Source organism: Lynx canadensis, chromosome B1, assembly GCF_007474595.2.
Source record: "Lynx canadensis isolate LIC74 chromosome B1, mLynCan4.pri.v2, whole genome shotgun sequence".
In the NCBI taxonomy this organism is placed as follows: Eukaryota; Metazoa; Chordata; class Mammalia; order Carnivora; family Felidae; genus Lynx; species Lynx canadensis.
The window spans coordinates 143,002,960-143,017,257 of NC_044306.2; the positions used below are offsets into that span (position 1 = coordinate 143,002,960).

At 39.2% G+C, this 14,298-nt stretch overlaps 1 protein-coding gene across 1 annotated transcript; it reads right to left on the minus strand.

Moving 5' to 3' along the window:
* Nucleotides 1-5,619: 5,619 nt before the first annotated feature.
* On the minus strand, nt 5,620-11,738 carry CXCL13 (C-X-C motif chemokine ligand 13). The gene is made up of 4 exons (XM_030313628.1): nt 11,652-11,738; nt 9,859-9,991; nt 6,985-7,065; nt 5,620-6,458 (listed from the first exon to the last, which is right to left on the minus strand). The coding sequence occupies exons 1-4, from the start codon at nt 11,713-11,715 to the stop codon at nt 6,434-6,436; spliced, it is 303 nt and encodes a 100-aa protein (XP_030169488.1). The 5' UTR covers nt 11,716-11,738; the 3' UTR covers nt 5,620-6,433.
* Between the last annotated feature and the right edge of the window lie 2,560 nt (nt 11,739-14,298).

The following is a 14,298-nucleotide window of genomic DNA, read 5'->3' on the forward strand; positions in this document are numbered from 1 at the left end:
GGCTACAATGGTCATTGGTGACCTTACTGAGAGTTGTTTTGGGGTAGTGAGGAAGTGAAAGCCTCATCTTGAGGGTGCTACAGAGTGAGAGGACCTGCGGAAGTGGAGATGTTGAGTATAGACAACGCAAGAGGTTTGGCTGTGATGGAGGTGAAGAAAGGTAGGGATGATAGTCAGAAAAGGGCCAGGAAGAATTTTTTTGTTAGTTTTTGACAGAGACTAAAATAAGTTTAAATGGTATGCAGATGGAACTGGGAGGAAGTGCTTGATTATAGAAGAAAACAAAAGTATGGTTAATGACTCCTGAGATAGTGAAAGGGGATGAGATTTAAAACAGGTAGAGGGATTGGTCATGGAGGAATGAGGAGGAGAGTTACCTACTCTGATGTAGGAAAAGGGAATTGATAAGGGGGAGATTTGGGTAGACTTGTAGATCTGATGGGAGAGAATTAGAAGGTGTTCCATCATCATATCATTTCAAGTAATTTACTACTTTTCTGTCAAGGAGGGAGAAATACTGTCCAATTAAAGTTAAGCTAGAAGACACATCTGATCACTTCCCAAATTAAATGGATGATAAATAAAGAACACATTTGTTTGTCTTGCTCCTTCATATTACCGTCCTTTAAAGGTAACACCTCATGGTTTGGCTTGGCAGGGAGTACAGGATCTGAATGTGGACAACTACAAAACATTGCTGAGAGAAATTAAATAAGTTTTATATAAATGGAGAGATGTAGTGTGTTCATGTCTGGAAAGACTCAGTATTATTAAGATGCCAATTCTTTCCAAATTGATCTATGGATTCAATACAATCCCAGTCAAAATTGTTTTGGGGGGAAGGTAGAAATTGACAAGGTGATTCTAAAATTCATATGTTGTTTTCACTCTTATGTGGATCCTGAGAAACTTAACAGAAGGCCATGGAGGAGGAGAAGGAAAAAAAAAAGGCTAGAGAGGGAGGGAGCCAAAACATAAGAGACTCTTAAAAACTGAGAACAAACTGAGGGTTGATGGCGGGCGGGAGGGAGGGGAGGGTGCGTGATGTATTGAGGAGGGCACCTGTTGGAAGGAGCACTGGGTGTTGTATGGAAACCAATGTGACAATAAATTTCATATTAAAAAAATAAACATTAAAAAAAGAAAAAAATTCATATGTAAAAGCAAAGGGCATGGGTCCAAAATAATTTTGAGAAAGGACAATGTAGGAAGTCATGATACTGAATTTTAAGACTCACTATTAAGCTGTACTAATCAAGACCATATGGTGTTGGCATGAAGATAGACATATAGATCAATAAAACAAGTCCAGAAGTAGAACCATACATATATAATCAATTTCTTTTTGATAATTTTGCCAATGTAACTCAATGGGGAGAGTCTTTCACATAAGGTAGGTTTCTACTCTAAATGCATGGTTCTGATAAGCACATTAAAAATTGTTCAACATCATTAGCCATTTTAATTAATACAAATTAAGATCATAAGAGATTAAACATTTGCTAAAATATCTAAAGTTTAAAAGACTTTAAAGTTTAAAAGACTTTACATCTTTCTGTAAAGATGTAAACTGAAATTCTCATATATTGCTGGTGGGAATGCAAAATAGTAGAGATACTTTGGAAAACAGTCTAGCATCTTCTTATAAAGTTAAATATGCATCTACAATATGACCCAACAATCTCACTTCTAGGTATTTACTCAAGAGCAACAAAATCATATGTTCCTACAAAGACTTGTGTGTGAATGTTGAAAGCAGTTATATTCATAATAGTTGAAAACTGGAAACAATTCAAATGCCCATCAACTGGTGACTGAATCAACTGTGGTATATGCATACAATGGAATAGTAGTCAGCAACAACAAAAAAAATTAAACCACTGATATATTCAATAACATGATGAACCTCAAAAACTTTATGCAAAGTAAAAGTAGCCAGACAAAAAAGATGCATACTGTATATTTCCATTTATATGACATTCTGGAAAAGGCAAAATGATAAGAACAAAACAGGGACTGGGGTTGTAATGAACTGAATGTTTGTGTCTCCTCAAAATTTGTATGCTGAAGCTCTACCCTCCAATGTGATGATATTAGGAGGTAGGGCCTTTGGGAGATAATTAGCATCAGATGGGGTCATAAGGGTGGAGTCTTCATGAACAGGATTGCCAGAGAGCTCACTTCCCTCTCTGTTCTCTTTTTTGTGAGGCTACAAGGAAAAAATTATCAGTCTGCAACCCAGAGGAGGGATCTCACCAGAACCCAATCATGTTGGCATTCTGATCTTGGACTTCCAATCTCCAGACTGTGAGAGGTAACTTTCTGTTACTTATAAGTCACTCATCCTTTGGTACTTTTCAGTAGCAGTAGAAACTGACTAAGACAGGGGCAGTTTGAGCTAACTCACTGAACATTTAAAGAGGGTGAATTTTATTGTATATAAATCACAACAATTAACCTGATATTTAGAAGAAGAAAACTCCTCAGATAACTCTAATGTATTATGAGGGTTAGGGGCCCTTATCCTAGAACAATGTTTTTCAAACTTGAATCACCTGGAGGGATTGTGAAAGTTTTTCTTTTTTTTTCCCTCAAGTGTTTACTGACACCAACCAATTCTCCAATTCTCTGATGTCAACTGGGTGTCCAACAATTTAATTCAATTCTGTCACTATCTGTAGTTAGCATAGACCCCACAGGTTAAAGGCTCAGTCCCACAAAACTACTCCCACTTTAGATAATAGCTGCAAATGGGGTTCTCAGGCTATTTACATTTCTTCCTAGCTGATTACATGTTCTGAGATTCCCACAATCCTGCTTCAAGTTTGATAATTTCCTGGAATGACTCATAGAATCCCAGAAAGTGGCTTACTATTACTGGTTTATTATAAAAGATACAACTCAGGAACAGCTGAGTGGAACAGATGCATAGGATGAGGCATGGGCAGGAGGGGGAGTGGGGGATATTGTTTCATGTCCTCTCCAGGTGTACCACCCTTCCAGCACCTCAAGGTATTTACCAACTCAGAAGCTCTCCAAACATTATTGTTTAGGGATTTTTAATGGATGTTCCATTACATAGGTGTGATTGATTAAATCATTGGCCATTGATGATTGAAAATCTCCAGCCCCTCTCCCCTCCCTGGAGGTCAGAGGTGAGGCTGAAAGGTCCAATTCTTTAATCACATGGTTGGTTCCTCTGGAAACCAGCCCCCATCCTGAAGCTATCTATGAGGTAACCAATGGTTACCTCACTAGCATAAACTCAGGTGTGGTTGAAAGGGACTCATTCTGAACAAAAGACAATCCTATGAGTCAGGAAATTCCAAGGGGTTTTGGAGATCTGTGCCAGGAAATACAGTTTTTGTTATATCACAGTTTATTACAACTCTGGGCCCAACCCCTGGGTTTCTGATTCAGTAGGCCTGGAGAGGGGCTTGAGAATATGTATTTTAACAAGTATCCAGATGCTGCCAATGGTGCTCTTCAGAGGGACTATGCATAGAGAACTTCTGTCCTTGAGGGTCACAAAATGATGTGATATCTCTTTCAAATATTACCCTTCTGACCCATGGGCTTCCTCTCCTTCTCAGTTCCACCAAGTTTTCTGTAAACCAACACATTCATTGTGTTTAAAAGTACCACCAAACTTTACCTCAGAGCAAAAAGCCTTGGGGAATGTACCAATCCTTACACAGAGTTGGAAGCAATAAAATGACACATCTCAGTGACAGGGAAGAGTTGTAAAAAGGAAGGCAATAGAAAATGGAAACCACTAAGGCAGAACTCATACAGCTGGGCAAGCCATGTCCAGGTGAGGTAGGGCTAAGCCCCTTCAGGGGTTAGAAAGGAGAATTCTGCTTCCCTTTGACATAGAGAATCTTTTCCTCTGGGCTTCTACCAGTAAGATGGGTTTGAGTAGAGCAATTGAGGCTTGGCTCACTTTGTGAGAGGTTCCCTGTGTTATGCTACCAAGAGCTCCCTGCATAGCTTGGCCTTCTAACTCCTGCACTTTGTTTCCCAGAGTTGAACATTCTGCGTTGGCCAGCATTAGCTTGTGTTTTCCCTTCAGTTCTATTTCACTCTGGATTTTCATTAATTTAATTATGTATGTTTGCATGTATGTGACCATGGATTACCTGAATTTTGCCTTACCATTTCATTATTCTCTCTTTCTGAACCCAAACACGCTCAGATCAGCTAATGATCACTTTTCCTCAGACACTCATTAAATGGCTCAACAAGTTATCCTGCATTTAACTGTGGGTTAAGATCCCTGTCCCCAATCAGACTGAACACCTCCAAATCTACTGTGACTTTTGAGAAGCTGGTAGTTGTGTGGTAAGGAAAGCAAGTTTGAGAACCCTCCCTGGTCCTGTTGTTTCATTTCTAATCCCACATTTGCCCACTGTCTTCATGCTGTCTTCTCAACCCAAGGGAGGCTTGGATCTTCTGGAACTTTGATTGGCCCTGAAAAAATGGTGGACAAAGGGGCTGAGGTAAGAAATACATATATTTAGGAGTCAGGAGGCCCTGGGTTTGAATTCTGGTTTTGTCTTTTTACTAGTTATGTGATTTGGGGCAAGTAAATGTTCACTTGCATCAACTTCTCCTTCTGTAAAATGGAGCCGGTGATGTCTACTCCCTATAAAGTGTGGTCAGCATTGTGTGGTGATTAGAAGTATGCACTCTGCGTGAGTTTGAATTTTGATTTGTTGTTTAGTAGCTGTAAGGCCTCGAGCAAGTTATTAATCCCTGTGTGTCTCAGCTTCTGCCTCTGTAAAATGAGGGTGACATGAGTAGCTGCCTCATAGAAAATGGTAATAGTTCTTGTTTGAGGATCCTAAATATTCATCTAGCTGCATTCTCAAAGACCAAAACAAAACTAAAGAGTGATGTGATTCCTGACCTCTAAAAGTAGAAGTCTGGAAAGGGCTAGAATGCAGGATTTTGATGGCATTTTATGATCCATTTTATGATTCCTGTTGTAGACAACAGAAAAAGTAGCATTAATAGGTTCTCTTTACTCCCATCCAAGAAATCTATTTAATAAAAATAAATCAAAAAATAAAAAAGAGAGAATTGAAAGCAGGAGCCAGATATAGCTTTAAACCTGGTTGTGCTTGGAGTGGGCCCCCCAAAGCGGCAAGGGGAATGAGGGGCACTAGGGCAGTGGAACCCAGCCTACTGGGAAAGCCCAGCCCTGATGGGAGAGCCAGGCTGCCTCCAGGGAAGGAGGGGATGGGGGTTTAAGGGTCTACTTCTTCTGTTTGTCAAACCCAGTGAAAAACTTTGTCAAAGCAAACATTGGAGACTTTAAGAGCCAATATAAGTGAAAATAGGTTTTGGTAAGAATTTGGAAATCTCTAGAGGAAATAATGATGAGTATATCGAGGAAAAGAAGCTCTCATAGTCAAGCATTTTCCCCCTGTGTTAATATCAGGAATAACTTCACTCACCCATTGCCACATAATTTAAAACAACTGTAAAAGGCAAGCATCATGCAAGCAAAAATTAACATGATGAAGTCCTACTTTTCATTGTGATGAGTCAGAGTGTCTAAATTTGAGCAAATGCTCTATTAAGAATGAGTTCCTCATAATTAAGTAAAACGTTTACTTGAGTTTATTGAATAGCATTAGATCAACAGGAAGCATTAAAGAATCAGGTACCAGAAACCAAGGGAAAAAAAAGTCTGTGCAAAAGATATGAGTAAGAAAAGTTCATCAAAGCAAATGTATAAAAGAAGACATCTGAATATCAGTTTTTAAATGCTTTTCCTGAATATTCTACGAATTTAAGTCTGGAGATTGTTGAATGTTATTAGTTTTTGTCCAGGACAGTAAATCTCGTAAAAGAACTCTTTCGAATGAAAAGGACTCCATTTTTTTCAATAGTGAGCTTTTAAATGGAAGATAGCTACTATGAGAGCCCTCTGTCTCTTATGAAATTCCCTGGGTTTCCCAGGCAGGTTTCAGTCTCTTATGGAGGCCTGCTTTTCTTATGGTGTGAAATGATTGAAATGAATTCCATCATTTCCTTCTTAATTCAAGCCACATGTTCAGATTTGAGGTTTAAATTCTTGTTCCCCTAGTTTCTAGGAAAATTTAGTGTAAACAAGAGGTATACTATTCAAAGAAACCGATGTGATTTATTACTAAGTATCCTCAAGGAAACTTTCTTCCTGATTGATAAAAATGCAAAGTCCAAGTGTATACGGGTACTATAATTTTTAAAAAGCTCAAGTTGGCCACATCAGCTTCTGTAAGCTTATTTAACATATATTTTCATGCTTGCTTATATGGGGAAGTTCTTTTTCTTGGAAAGACTCAGCCAAATACAAAACTAAAACCCAGAGCAGGAGGAGGGGCATAGGCAGGTGTCCTTAGTAGGGATATTGGCATCAGTTGACTCTTTTCTTAAACGCTGGAGCTCATGGAGTTGAAACAGCACTTTTTCTGTGAAATAAAAACAAAAACAAGAGAGTCATATTCACAGAGAGACTTACTAAAAACTGGTTTTCCTTAAAGATATCAAACAAGGACTGTTGTGCATATTGACTTTCCATTTAGTTTATTGAGCTACTGAAATGAGTCACCCTTACTCATTTGAAAAGTAATAATAGTGAAGAATGGATATTTGTCTTGGGAATTTCTCATAAGTTTAAAATGGTCCCCATTTAGGGGCTTCTAGGTGGCTCAGTCGGTTAAGCATCTGACTCCGGCTCAGGTTATGATCTCACGGTTCGTGGGTTTGAGCCATGCACCGACCGGGCTGTCTGCTGTCAGTGCAGAACCCACTTCAGATCCTCTGTCCTCCTCTCTCTATGCCCCTGCCCCAGTCATGCACTCTGTCTCTCTCTCAAAAATAAATAAACATTAAAAATAAATAAATAATTAAAATGGTCCCCATTTTGACTACCCATGAAAGGGAAGCCCTTCAGTACAAATTGGAATCTGAAAACCCTTGGGATGTCTGACTTACCTCTGTAACATTTTTATTAATTTTAGTATCCATTTAGCTTGAGGGTTCAAGCATACAACTGACTTATTCTTCTTCCAAACTCTGGGGGGAAAGAAAAAATAATAAAAATAAGGCAGTGTTACATTTTAGTCAATCCTGCCCTTAAGGAGAGTGGAGTAGAAAAATATTCCCGGATGAAGTGGAATTGGAGGTGGGCAGTTTGGGATCTGTGTGTGAGCCAGTGGAGCTCAAGATGAGGTTAACAGAATCTTATGTGTCAGGGGTTAATGCTTTGCTGACAATCTTTACATGAATTGGAGGTGGACCAAATAGCTGACTCTAAGATTGGCTCACTTCTAAATCTATATCACATTATCTTTATGTCCCATAAAATAGATGGTTGTCTGTTGAGCTTGGGAGAACAAAATAAATGATAGGAAACACTCTCTTGAGAAAATTTTATTTGAAAAGCAGATCCAATGACATTTAATGTGGGAGAGGTTACAGAGCTGATCGCTCCGAGTGCCCCTGGCATTTTGTTGAACCTCTAGTTAGGCTTTCACTGCTCTGAGAGATTCGATAACAACAAAAGCAGCAACAATAATAGCTAATATTGATCAAGCACTTACAATGCGCCAATCAGTATCCTCAGCAGGTAACATGGATTATGTCAATCTCACACAAGTCCTTTGCTAGAGAACTATTATTTCCTTACATTTAGATGAGGAGCCTGAGGTTTAGAGAGTTTAAATAACTTGCCCAAGATGGCACGACAAATGCAAGGGCAGGGCAGCATTCAAATGAAGGTTATCTGCCTCCAGAACCCACACTTTTAGCCGCCACTCTACATGGGCAGGATCTGAATAGTTATCAATAAGTGCCAGACACAGTGCTGAATGTTTTACCTGCAGTGAAAGATGTGAGGTCTCCCAGGTGATAGTGACCAGGGACACCCAACCCTCTATCGGGGTGGCCTCTGAGCAAAACGATTTCTTCACCTTCACCTTAGCAAGAAGGATCTGTCCATCTAGCTTTGAAACTCCACCCTTGTAAATGAATCTTAGAGAGGTCAGAGGTCACAGCATTTTGGGGTTCTTGGGCAGAGTCTTCCAATTTGGTTTTTGAGTTCATGAGGGAAAATAGATTTCTGACCATCCGGACTCACAGCATTTTTACCCTGATTGCTATGTATTTCTCGTAATTTCCAGCTTTTGTTTCTATATCTGGTTAAAATTCAGAAATACAGAATTTGGTGACAAGATATAAAATCAAATTTTTGCCCCTTCAAAATGATTATTGTTAACGAAGAGAAAGTTGGGGTGCATTACTTCCTCAGGTTGAGAGGTAAGAGACTTGACTCATGACAGAGGAAATGTAATAAAAGAGAGAGAGAGAGAGAGAGAGAGAGAGAGAGAGAGAGGAGAGAATCTCAGGTTTCTATTCCTCCAGAGGAACTGCTCTCAAGGTCATGGCTGGACTTGACATCTCTGAGTTTGAGGCCAATAATTGTGGGTTAGTTAGAACCTTCATCAGTGAAGACATTAGGAAAAGTATAATGCCTTTTTAATGAAAAATTTTTGCACACGTTTTTGATATCCCATATTTCTTTTTTACAAGTTGAACACAACTAGTGCGACACCCAAAGCCCATATCAAAATGGGAGAAACAAAAAGTGGCTGATTACAAACATATCAAATGTCTAAAGAAGTACAGGGGCAGAGCTGCTAGTGAAAGTCAGGAAAGGTGGAGAAAGATTCTGTGCCTAATATGTCCACGAGCTGTGGATGCTTGGTTCATAAAGATAGATCTAGGAAGGAGAAATCAAAGTTCCAAGTAGTGATACACAAAAGATCTATAGGATTATTTAAAAAATGCAGTGTAACAATCCAACATTGCTTGTACCTCTGCTCTATGCCAGGTAAGGGATAAAGCATTGGGAGTAGAGAAACAAATAAATCTGATCCCTGTCTATAAGGAACTTAATTCTGGTGAGAGAGAGAATGGGAGAGAGAAAGAGAGCCACAAACCTGATTGCTTCAACACAGTGATGCTATAATAATCACAGCTAACATTTACTGAACATTTGTTACATTTACTGTTGTGCCAGGCACTATACTAGGGGCTTTGCATGCAATGTGTAAATTCTCATTTGATGTGCCATGGAAAATGTTATGATAGAAGTATCAACAGATTTCTCTGAAAGTACTGAAAAGGGTCACAGAAACAAGAGATCATGCTATTTCAGCTAAAGAAAATACCTATTAAACTTCTTGCAGCCACAACTGACTCCATAGCCTAACTCTTCAATCAGAGTAATGGTATCAACGTTGGTAGATCTTAAAGCTAAGGGACTGTCCCATAAAATAGATGTTCAGACCAAGGACTGTAGTGGGTACTTATTTTCTTGCTCTTTAACTTCTGGGGAACAAAGTGTCTGCTTCTGCTGGTGATTTGAATTTGGTAGGAGAGAAGAGGCTTGGAGGGGGAACACCTGGGTGGAGTCCTGGTTCTGTCCCTTTCTAAGGGTTTGCCTCAGGGCAGTTGGTTAACCTCCCTAAGCCTCAGTTTCTGCACCTGCAGATCAGTGATAACACTAGATGTAACTTAATGTCTGTTAAAGGAATATGATGAATGAATGTGAATAAAGCACTTAACTCAGGGCCACTGCAAAGTAGGTACTTAACAAATATTATTGAGTCCCATTATTAGCTTGAGAGTTGTTAGCAACTCTCAAAATCAATCCCTTTGAGATTCTTGAATAAGAATACTATGCTGTACATATGAAATTAATGCAACATTGTATGCCAACAATACTAAAAAAATACTATATGGCAACATTTGATCTGATTTTCATTGGGAGAAAAGAATCACATAAATTTTTCTCCTGCAACTTACATGATTTCTTTGTTTGGGCACCCATTCCCAGGAGGCAAGACTTGAAGCTTTTCAATGAGTTGGATGGGGATAAAGGCTGAGGTTTCTTGGACGCATTTACACTTTAAGTTTGTGTTAAAGGCCTCCAGAACACCTGTAAACACAATCAGTTATTTTAATCCCTTTGACATATAATTCATAACTTGAATTTAATTACTGATCTTTCATACGGTTTATTTGAAGATTTAAAAATTTCAAGTTGGCGCTTTTACCCAGATGCTTTTAGTTTGTGTATTTCTGCTTGTCTTGGCTTATTTTCGAACATTTTCTACCAAAACCTTAAAAATAAAATTAGCTTTCTAAAAGTACGACACCTATTGAAATTTGTGATAGCATTGTATTGGTGCTCAGGTGATTGTATAATAAAATTTGAGAACCACTGCTCTGGGGACTTAAAACTCACTTATAATTCATACAGTATAAAATCAACTGATTTGATCTTCCCTCCAAACACATAAAAACCAAAGACATGAATCCCTTACAGTGTCCCCAGAGTAGTAATAAGCTGTTCTCATCATGCTCACCACCCCCTTCCTTGTCTCTCCAAGGAAACACCACGGGAGATATATATACATATACATATATATATATATATATGTATATGTATGTATTTTAATACGAGATGTATATACATATATATATATGTATATATTTTAATACGCTGGTCCTTCATCTCGGTTGCAAATTATTACCAACGAAAGCTGATAATAAAAATTCAAGACTATTTTTATTCAATAACAGAAGTCATTAGTACTAGATACTTTTATAAGTTACTCTATCTCATGTATTTTAATGAAGTCTACCCTCTTAAGCCCAGTGCCTAACACAATGCTTGACACATATTTGCAAATAAAAGGGCCCTGGTTCTCAAGGCATTTACAATTTGGTGGATGAAACAAATGAACAAAAACTAAAATGTCACAGAATGTTGTGTTTCACACCCAGGATCCAAACTACATGATGGGAACAGAGGACTTTGCCAGGGCAATGGGACAGCTTTATGGAGGAGGTGAGAGATGAAGTTCTTGAAGAATAAAAATAGCATGTGAAGCAAAATAATTGAAAAACAATGCCTTACACTTTAAGAGCAAAAATTTGTTTTTTATACCTGAGCAGACTATATCATTCAGACTATATCATATCAATCCAAGGCACATGCCTTGGATTTCCTCAGCTGTATAAAAACTTACAACTTCAACTAGATGTTTATCTATTTATACAATCATCACCCCATTTAGACTTGGAAGTCTATGTCTTTGCAGAAAGCATGTACTTAAGTACCCATGTTGTGCTTACAGTGGCTCACATCAGAGCTAGCCAAATAGAATTGCACCAAACGTTCTCTGCAGGAGACCAACCTGTTGAGGTCAATTATCTTTAAACCCTATAAAGGGTTTAGTCGGAAGGGGTAGCACTGAAAGGCAGAGCCAAGAAGATATATACATGGAAAGAATTAGTTATAGCAGAGCTGAATCTGAAAAAGACCAGGAATAGACAAACCAACGATAAGTCACACGGACGCTGAACTTCAGTATCTCTATCTATGGATAATAATCTTAAACATAAGTGTCTCTAACCTCTAAGAGTTAAATCTCTAAGCATATTACTTTTAGAAACCTAGGAGTACTTAGGTAATCTCCCCCTTCCAATTTCAGTCATATTGCTCCCCATTTTTTAATTAAAAAAAAAAGGAAAGAAATGCTGAAGACTATTTCTGCTCAAAGCACAATGAGAAGATAAGTGAAAGTTCTCACCATGGACTGGAGTGATGCTGTAGACCAACAGCATGAGAAGCAGAAATCCCAGGGAGAACCTCATTCTGCCTCAAGGTGGAGTTCAGACTTCAGCTCTGAGTCTAAACTGTGGGTTCTGAGGACAGAGATTCCTATTTATTTATACCAGTGAGGGCCCTCCCACTGCCTGTGTCTCCAATAGGTCAGCTGTGTCATCAGTTTTAAAAGTCCCCAAATATTGCTGAGCTTGCTTTTTTTTTGAACTCCCCTTGCAAATTTTATGAATTGGCTTCAAAGCACTTTAAGTATAATGAAATATGTCTTACAAATATAGATTATAAATGGCAGGGATGCTGCAGAAATTTGGGGGTGGGAAGAGAGGGAAAAGACATCAGACTGGAGGTTCTACAGGTCACTGTGATTGTGGCTTTGATTGCTTCTCTCAGTGAAGGGTCAGCAGGCTTCCTCAATGACATTTGTTTTGTTAATTTTTATTTTTTTAAATGTTTATTTATTTTTGAAAGAGAGAGAGAGGGAGAGAGGAAGTGGGGGAGGGGCAGGGAGAGAGGGAGACACAGAATCCAAAGCAGGCTCCAGGCTCTGAGCTGTCAGCACAGAGCCCAAGGCAGGGCTTGAACCCACGAAACACGAGATCATGACCTGAGCCAAAGTCAGACACTTGTCCGACTGAGCCACCCAGGCGCCCCTCTCAATGACATTTGAAAGCATGCGCCAGGAAATCAGGGAACTCTGTGGAGCACATCCTTGGGCCCTTGGCCCCTGTAAGAAAGTCTAACCTTTGGCAGATGCTTAGTAAATATTTGCACACCTAATGAATGTCTCCTTATATACAGATTTCTATGCTGACTAGGTTACTGTTTTCCTGTCAGACTTCCCACCTTTTATTTCATCATCTGAAATATATAATTACTTATGTAATTTGGTCATTGTGGAAATGCTGGAAGGGGGCAAGTATGTGTCTCCTCATTGGTGTGCCCGTGTCTCGATGAAGGGAGGGAGGCAACAACTTTGAGGAAGAGAATCTTTCAGTCTCAAGTATGCAGGTTATTGAGCTTTAGAACCAGGTGTCAGTGGAGGGTGTCATTAAAATTTTATCTGATACTGAACTCAGTATTACAGTATGTTTCACAAAACATATGCGCAGTTCGTTTTTGATCCTGCCAAATGAGCCCATGTGGACAATGAGCTTATAGCCTTAACTCACTTGCTAGGAGTTCTTTGACTAAATAAAAGAAATAAAAGCATGTGGACAATAGGTGGTCTGGCATAGAGTACCACTGGGCTGTCCTGGGAGTATACAAGTATGGATGTATGAAACCAGACTCATCAAACCACTGAAAACTCAAAGTTATGGTCTTCCTGGTGTGGTTTCCTAAACAATTTGGTTTTTGTACTCACTTAGCATTGGGGATGTTTAGCATCTTAGATGTTCCATGGTGTATGGGGTGGGGGTTGTGGTAATGTCACACGACCTTACAAGTGGTTTTCCTCTTGGCCTGAATGACTGCAGTGGCTACTGAAAACTCAGTGTTGAGGCAGCCTATCCCCTTGTTTGTGCAGTTTTAGTTGTTAGAAAGTTCTTCCCTATGTATATGTGAAAGCTGCTTCCTTAGTAGTTCAGTCAGTTTCTCCTAATCCAATACTTCATCACTATATGAAAACAATTCTAAATGCCCTTTTATATGATAACATTCCGAATATTTGAAGACACAGTGTGTGTCCCTCAGGAAGCACAGTTGGGTCCCTCAGGAAGCAGACAATGAGATGGATGTTGGAGTGAAAGAAGTTTCTTTTGCTGTTGTTTTCAGGATGACTCCTGTAGTAGGTAAAAGGGCAGGGAGCAGGAGTGGGCAGAGAGAGCCTCAGACTGCAGTGCTGATCCGACAAAGTCTGTGACAACTTCATGGACATACCCTGAGAAAAGACTATCTATTAGAGGAGCCCATAATGCAGAAATATCCAGGTCCTGCAACCCCTGCCATACTCAGTCACTGGGGCTTCTCAGAAACAGTATGGTCTCTGGTAGAAGGCACAAGGAGATCCCAGAGATATTAACAGCTGGAGGCTGTCAGCTGACTGTACTTTTCACAGCCGGCCAGCAAGTTATTTCTTTAAGGGACATCTGAGTAGTGAACTTCCATAGCTGTCACATAGGGCTATTAAATAGATGTTAAGAGCACAAGCTATGGAATCACCCGGTCAATGACTTTGGACAGGGCACTTAATTTATCTCTGCCTTATATTTAGTAGTTTTCACATGGGGATAATACTAATTTTAAAGGATTTTTTGGAGAATGAAATCATTCAGTACATGTGGAGTTCTTGGTAGAGCGCCTGACATATATAATATATTCAATAGATAGCCTGTCTGTCTGTTCATCCGTCTATCCATTCATCCGTCCATCCACCCATTAACGGGTCTTAAGTAACTTCTGCTCTAAAACCCGCATAGACACACTTCGAAGGCAAATATCTCTAGGTCCTTTAACTTATAACACAGTTTGAAATTCTCTCAACTTCTTTCCACCACTTATCTTCAAAAAGAGAAAGGTTATCTTTTTGAAATCTGTTGGGTCTTTTTCATTGTTTCTCCTAAATCATGACTGCTCTTCCTTTTGCCTTCCCATACTTTCACTGAGTCACACAC